This window comes from Cyprinus carpio, chromosome A7 (genome assembly GCF_018340385.1).
Source record: "Cyprinus carpio isolate SPL01 chromosome A7, ASM1834038v1, whole genome shotgun sequence".
Taxonomy (NCBI): domain Eukaryota; kingdom Metazoa; phylum Chordata; class Actinopteri; order Cypriniformes; family Cyprinidae; genus Cyprinus; species Cyprinus carpio.
In genome coordinates, this window is record NC_056578.1 from 1892374 (window position 1) to 1899581 (window position 7208).

General features: G+C 36.4%; 1 protein-coding gene across 2 annotated transcripts; it reads left to right on the plus strand.

Moving 5' to 3' along the window:
• The first annotated feature begins 1150 nt into the window (after positions 1–1150).
• LOC122145538 lies at positions 1151–6494 on the plus strand. 2 transcript variants are annotated; one of them, XM_042759318.1, is made up of 4 exons: positions 1151–1290; positions 3094–3402; positions 5450–5764; positions 5911–6494. In XM_042759318.1, the coding sequence occupies exons 1-4, from the start codon at positions 1227–1229 to the stop codon at positions 6159–6161; spliced, it is 939 nt and encodes a 312-aa protein (XP_042615252.1). In that variant the 5' UTR covers positions 1151–1226; the 3' UTR covers positions 6162–6494. The 2 variants fall into 2 exon arrangements, with proteins under 2 accessions (XP_042615252.1, XP_042615253.1); XM_042759319.1 differs by lacking the exon at positions 5450–5764.
• Positions 6495–7208: the final 714 nt, after the last annotated feature.

Here is a 7208-nt window from a genome sequence, read left to right on the forward strand (position 1 = left end):
CCGTTAAAAGTACCACTTTCAAGGAAAATATGCTAATCAAAGGGTTACAAGTTACGACAGATACTCTTAAAAGTGTTTTAACATCATAAATGTAGTGATTACGTTACAAAGAGACCGTTAATGCAAGCTAAATACGAGAGAGAAAAACTACCTCTGCTTCTCCATTCACATACACCGTCCATCTGAGCGCGAAGCTTAAAGGAGAAGCGTCATATGTCTCTTGCGTGTCCCACTAATTAAAGCCCCACCTACAACAACTGATAGGAACTCTCAATCGGAACCAATGTAAATAGAACTTAAAAATGCATTTAATACAAGTTTTGCTGAAGTTAACTAGATTTACAGAACAAATTCCTTTCTTGTAAAATCAAATTAAACGGATGTCTTAGTCAACTGGCTACACGATTTATTGTAAAATTTAATTTATTGTATGTTTTAGTTAAACGGACAGTATTGCTTGTTTGTTTCCTTCCACAAGCACAAAAGAAACATCCTTCTTTCTCTGTGCATTTTTATTGCCACACTTTCCACAGCCCCTGCTCTCTTGGCTTGGCTTTTGCTTTTTCTTCTTTGACGTGGCTCTTTCAGAAGCACTTCTAACTGCATCCACTTCTGCTGTCTCCTTCTCATCACTGAAAGTGTTTAGCTGTGCCATTGCACATTCTGACGCTTGGCAATTTTTTTTTGCCCTTTCTAATGTGAGGTCAGTCTCTTTCAACAATTGCATCCTCACTCTTTTACCTTGTACTCCAATTACTATTTGATCTCGAATCATGGAGTCACACAGCGTTCCAAAATTACATGACTGGCTTTTCAATCTTAAATCCGTAACATACTGTTCGATGGATTATGAATCTTTCTGCAGTCTATTTCTGAAGACATACCTTTCGTAGGTCTCATGTTTTATCGGTGTGCAGTATTGCTCAAATTTCTCTATCACAGCCTCATACTTATCTTTTTCTTCTTCCATTAAGACAAATGTGTTATAATACATAATACATGTACCATGTATTGATGAGGTTTAGACACCGAGTACTGCTATCAGAATGAATTATTCTGCACTTAAACACAGTCCTGAACTTGGCTTATAGCCGCCTTATACTGCCATCTAGTGGCCTCATATCATGGGACACATATCAATACAGTGAGGAAGTCTGTTTTTTTCTCTTCTGTTTCAGTGTATCTGCTGTCACGAATGCCTCAGTCTGTCGTCTCAACGTCTGGACATGAACCTCTTTCAGGAGTCCCGCTGCTCCATTTTAGGAGTTCTCCTGGTTTTCTTTCTCCAAGGTGAGTGACTCCAGAAATACAGTAGTTATTCCTAGTTATTATATAGGGAATATATATATGTATAGTAGTTTGTATATCATTTGACATTTTATTTACAGCATACAATCATGTGATCATGTGCGTCCCCAGGTTAGTAGGATCTCAGAACTCACCTCTGCACTGAGAAACAATTACCATCCAAATAGGGGTTATGTTTATGTTTATTAAATATGAAACAAAATGTGTTTAATGCAATGCATACTTAAAGTTGTTTTAAAATGAAAATGTATTGTGTTTTTATTTTACTGATTGAAGCAAATGATCATGAATAGTTAGGTCACATCAGTGTTTCATCTGTCAGAAAAGAGTTTATTTTAAACTTTAAATTTTTAGTTTAAATTAAGTTTTAGTTTAGTTTTTAAATTTTTAGTTTAAATTAAACTTTATTTTATTAATGTTCATTTATTTGATTAAACTGGATAAATTGTTACACCTTTTTATATTTTATGTGGTGTCATGATTTTCTTTTGTTAAAAACAAAGGTTTATTATTGTATGTTCGTTCATTTATTCTATACTCTTTATATTTGCTTATTGAAAGAACAGCAGCAGCAGCAGTATGGTGTAACATTTATTTGAAACACATGTATTTGGTACTTGCTACCTTTTATCTTTACTCTTTCCTTTCATTCTTGTTATGACTTTGTAAAACTTGTCTCGGATGTTTCTCTGTGTCTCTTTTTGCACAACTCCATGTCGTCACACCAAGCTTCGTTGCTATTTCTTTCTAGGAATTAATGCTTTCTCTGAATCTTTAAAGTCTCTCTGCAAGCGATTGTACAGGTGTGGATATATCTGTGCCAGTTCAGCTATTTGACACTCCATTGTATTCATGTTGCTAGTGACTAGGAGATGTTGTTCTCTTTCCTGACCTCCGTTGAATGAGAAACATACCGGGAAAAAAAATATATATCAAAGGAGGTAAAGATTCAGTACATATCCACCGATTGTGTAACCGCCACAGACCAATGGAAGCTCAAAGGTAGGAGCCAAAACAACCTCCCCCAGAAAGTTCGCTTTGGTCAGCTGTTATGAACTGCCAAAACAAACTCAAAATGACCTTCGTTTCGGCCTGATTTTGTTCGAAATGTCTTCATATCAGTTTGTTCTTCGATTTCATTTGAAGTTTATTGGGGCCTTAATTCAAAGAAGTAGCCTATATATGTTATTTTGTGGTTTGAAGTTGATTTGTCATTCAGTGCTGTGGAAGAAAATTGTTGTTTCATCAAAATGACAAAAAGACATGCAGCTGCTGAGGTGTTGCGAGTAAGTAAGTGGATATGAGATAAAAACATGAAGATGTTAAAATGAAAACATGAAGAAACAAAGAGTGCAGTGTGGAGGGTGGAAGTGCTGCTGTGAAACACTTACAGAGAGTGAATAAGCACAAGTTAAGTACAGACAGATCAGGAGTCACTGTGCAAATATACTTTATAAATGTGCTAATATCTGTGGGAATAATATGCTTCATCCTGATGCTGCTGTGCAGCCGTCCTCATGAAGACAGGAGTGTGAAGACATACAGTAGTGAGAAGCATGATCTGCTCTGTGCTGACAGCAAAGTCTAAACTCAGACTCTATTTATTATTATTTATTATTTGTCAACTTTCTGTTCCTTTGTTCTCATGGGTTTTGTTGATGCTGTTGTCAGACTGGTATTTAATCAAATGTGTTGATGGATTCATGTTATCTTTTGTTGAATGTGAAAAAATTTGGCATGAATTTGTGACAGTAACCATGTGTTGTTGTTTGTTCTGTATTGTAGGGTCATGTGCTGATCCAGATGTTGAGGTGCACAAAGCTGTTGGAGACTCTCTGGAATTAATCGCTGATTATCCAAAAAAAGATCTTGAAGTGCAGTGGAAATATAATATGATTACATTTGCTGAGTATCGAAATGATGATTTCCAAAAAGTGAAATCTGAATTATTTAATAACAGGTTAAAGATGAATGAAAACGATATTAGTGTAACAGTAACAGAGCTTACACTCCAGGATTCTGGAAGATTTGTTATTGTTGCAGTAAGTAAATCTGAACAATATAAAACAAAAGTCTCTGTACTACATGTTCATGGTGAGTTTAATTACTTGATATTTATTCTGTTAATGCTGTTAGAATGCAAATAGCAAATTCTAAAACAACACATTTAAGAACTGATATTGAACATGTTTATGGTCATTTAAATGAAGTTAAATAGTTTCTTAATGAAGGTATTGATATGCTTAATTGCTTATTTAATTAATATTTGCATATTGCTTTCAGGCCCCGGTATACTTCAAACGAAGTTCGTTTTCGTTCTTCATTTGGGGGCAAAAAGAAGTTCGAAAAGGCTGAGCGACGGTATAATGTTTCAGAACATTCCGACACCCCTGCGCTGCTGGAGGCGGGTGTAGATTAATGTAAACATGACTCGAGCTGCTGGAGGCGGGTGTAGATTAATGTAAACATGACTCGCGCTGCTGGAGGCGGGGTGTAGATTAACGTAAACATGACTCGCACTGCTGGAGGCGGGTGTAGATTAACGTAAACATGACTCACGCTGCTGGAGGCGGGTGTAGATTCATGTAAACATGACTCGACGCTCGCGCATATCCCCTAAACACAACAACGATAAACCGATGAAGTGTAGGCAATCTAGGTGTGAGACGAGCACCAATGGTCAGAATATTATCAACAAAAGAATAATGTTTAGCAGCAGTTCAGAGTCAAGTATCATGTTTGCAATACAAAAGAACCATAATCAGTCCTTTATGGTAAGTGTGAATGTCTCAGTATGTAAAACTTTAGTACAAAAGAACAAATAAAAATATTGAAGTCAGTTTGTTGTTTTATTTCATTAGTGTTCATTTATTTGATTAAACTGGATAAATTGTTACACCTTTTTATATTTTATGTGGTGTCATGATTTTCTTTTGTTAAAAACAAAGGTTTATTATTGTATGTTCGTTCATTTATTCTATACCCTTTAAATTCGCTTATTGAAAGAACAGCAGCAGCAGCAGTATGGTGTAACATTTATTTGAAACACATGTATTTGGTACTTGCTACCTTTTAAGCATACTCTTTCCTTTCATTCTTTTTATGACTTTGTAAAACTTGTCTCGGATGTTTCTCTGTGTCTCTTTTTGCACAACTCCATGTCGTCACACCAAGCTTCGTTGCTATTTCTTTCTAGGAATTAATGCTTTCTCTGAATCTTTAAAGTCTCTCTGCAAGCGATTGTACAGGTGTGGATATATCTGTGCCAGCTCAGCTATTCGACACTCCAGTGTATTCATGTTGCTAGTGACTAGGAGATGTTGTTCTCTCTTGCCTGACCTCCGCTGAATGAGAAACATACCGGGAAAAAAAATTGCAAGTCAAAGAAGGTGGAGTTTCAGAACACACCCACCGATTGCGTAACCGCTACAGACCAATGAAAGCTCAAAGGTGTTTAGGTGCCGAAACAAACTCCCCCAGAAAGTTCGCTTTGGTCAGCTGTTTCGAACTGCCAAAACAATCTCAAAACGACCTTCGTTTCGGCCTGATTTTGTTCGAAATGTCTTCATATCAGTTCCTTCTTTGATTTCGTTTGAAGTATATCGGGGCCTTAATTCAAAGAAGTAGCCTATATATGTTATTTTGTGGTTTGAAGATGATTTGTCATTCAGTGCTGTGGAAGAAAATTGTTGTTTCATGAAAATGGCAAAAAGACATGCAGCTGCTGCTGTGAAACACTTACAGAGAGCGAATAAGCACAAGTTAAGTACAGACAGATCAGGAGTCACTGTGCAAATATACCGTACTTTATAAATGTGCTAATATCTGTGGGAATAATATGCTTCATTCTGATGCTGCTGTGCAGCCGTCCTCATGAAGACAGGAGTGTGAAGACATACAGTAGTGAGAAGCATGATCTGCTCTGTGCTGACAGCAAAGTCTAAACTCAGACTCTATTTATTATTATTTATTTTTTTTCAACTTTCTGTTCCTTTGTTCTCATGGGTTTTGTTGATGCTGTTGTCAGACTGGTATTTAATCAAATGTGTTGATGGATTCATGTTATCTTTTGTTGAATGTGAAAAAATATGACATGAATTTTTGACAGTAACCATGTGTTGTTGTTTGTTCTGTATTGTAGGGTCATGTGCTGATCCAGATGTTGAGGTGCACAAAGCTGTTGGAGACTCTCTGGAATTAATCGCTGATTATCCAAAAAAAGATCTTGAAGTGCAGTGGATATATAATGATACTATATTTGCTGAGTATCGAAATGATAATCTCCAAAAAGTGAAATCTGAATTATTTAATAACAGGTTAAAGATGAATGAGGACAATATTAGTGTAACAGTAACAGACCTTACACTCCAGGATTCTGGAAGATTTTCTATTGTTGCAGAAATTATAAGTACTGCTAAACAATATAAAACAAAAGTCTTTTTGCTATATGTTCATGGTGAGTTTAATTGTTTGATATTTATTCTGTCAGAATGTAAATAACAAATTCTAAAACAACACATTTAAGAACTTATACTGAATATATTTATGGTCATTTAGATTAAGTTAAATTGTTTCTTAAATGTGCATACTATTCTCCTACAGATCTCATCAGAGAGGTAAAGATTGAGTACAATTATGTCTGGCTGCAATCAGAAAACATCTGCATGTTTCATCTTCGGTGTGTGGCGTCTGGTGATCAGAATCTCTCCTACAGCTGGATCAGTCCTCAGACTCAAGGATCACAGCTGAATATCAGCCTCAGTTTAGCAGAGAGCGCTACACTCAACTGCACAGCCAACAACACCGTCAGCGTTAAGTACACTACCAAGACTGTAGTGTGCACAGAGAAATAGGGCAGTTCTGTGTAAAAACTTAAATGATTAAATTCTCAAAGGATTATACAGTTTACAAAAAGATTACTATGAAATAAAGACAAACTTAGAAACAAGCCACTCATTTTTGGAGACCCAATTGAAGGACAAGGTTATGTATATTTGTTGATTTGCTCTTAAATGATCTTGTTAGATTATAATTCATCATGATATGTACACAAGCAATTTTAAGATCTGTACATTTAAACAACATTAACACAATTAAAAATCAAATCTCTTCAAGCCACCAGTTATACAGCATTATTATTTATCTTATTTACTTGTTTATTTCTGATTAAATGAACTTGCAAACACCTTGTCATGTGTCACATGCTGCTCAGTGAATCTAAAACACTGTTTTGTACAAATCATCAAACCACAAAATACATTTTAGCTAAAATATGGTGTAGCAGTCACATCAGGTGCAAGTGTTTAATACTAAAGTAGCAGTATGATCTACATCAGGGGTTCCCAACTCTGGCCCTCAAGGTCAACTTTCCTGCAGAGTTTACCTCCAAACCTGATCAAACACACCTGTCTGTAATGATCCTGAAGAGCTTGATGAGCTTGTGCAGGTGTGTTTGATTAGAGTTGGAGCTAAACTCTGCAGGAAAGTGGACCTCGAGGTCCAGAGTTACGATCCGCTGGTGGAATATGGAAACAGTAGGGCAGGGATCTCCAGGAGCAGGGTTGGAGACCCCTTGGCATGTAGGAAGTGTAATGCAGAAAGAAAAGCACTTTTTGAGAAATTGGCAGAACTTGGAGTTAAAGTGTTTTCTGTTACTTCTTTGTTTGGACACAGTGATAAACATAAACTGATCTCTGAGGCAGTTCTTGCATAATACAGGATTGAATATAAGAATTTAGTTCAAACTTTGACCTGTGGAGGGCAGTAATACGCCCAGTACCATTTACATTGCTGGAAAGATATAAGAAGAAGAACCCCTGGCCTACATTCTCCCCTGAAAGCAAGTATAGGTCTCTGCAGGAAAGTAATGGGAGTTACCAGATCAGGGTGTTTTTAGACCA

Bases quoted from the DNA above. Each gene is read 5' to 3' on its own strand.
- LOC122145538 (XM_042759318.1), top strand. From the start codon at position 1,227: ATGAACCTCTTTCAGGAGTCCCGCTGCTCCATTTTAGGAGTTCTCCTG. The intron at 1,291-3,093 runs GTGAGTGACTCC...TCTGTATTGTAG, and splicing joins CCTGGTTTTCTTTCTCCAAG to GGTCATGTGCTGATCCAGAT. The intron at 3,403-5,449 runs GTGAGTTTAATT...TCTGTATTGTAG, and splicing joins CTCTGTACTACATGTTCATG to GGTCATGTGCTGATCCAGAT.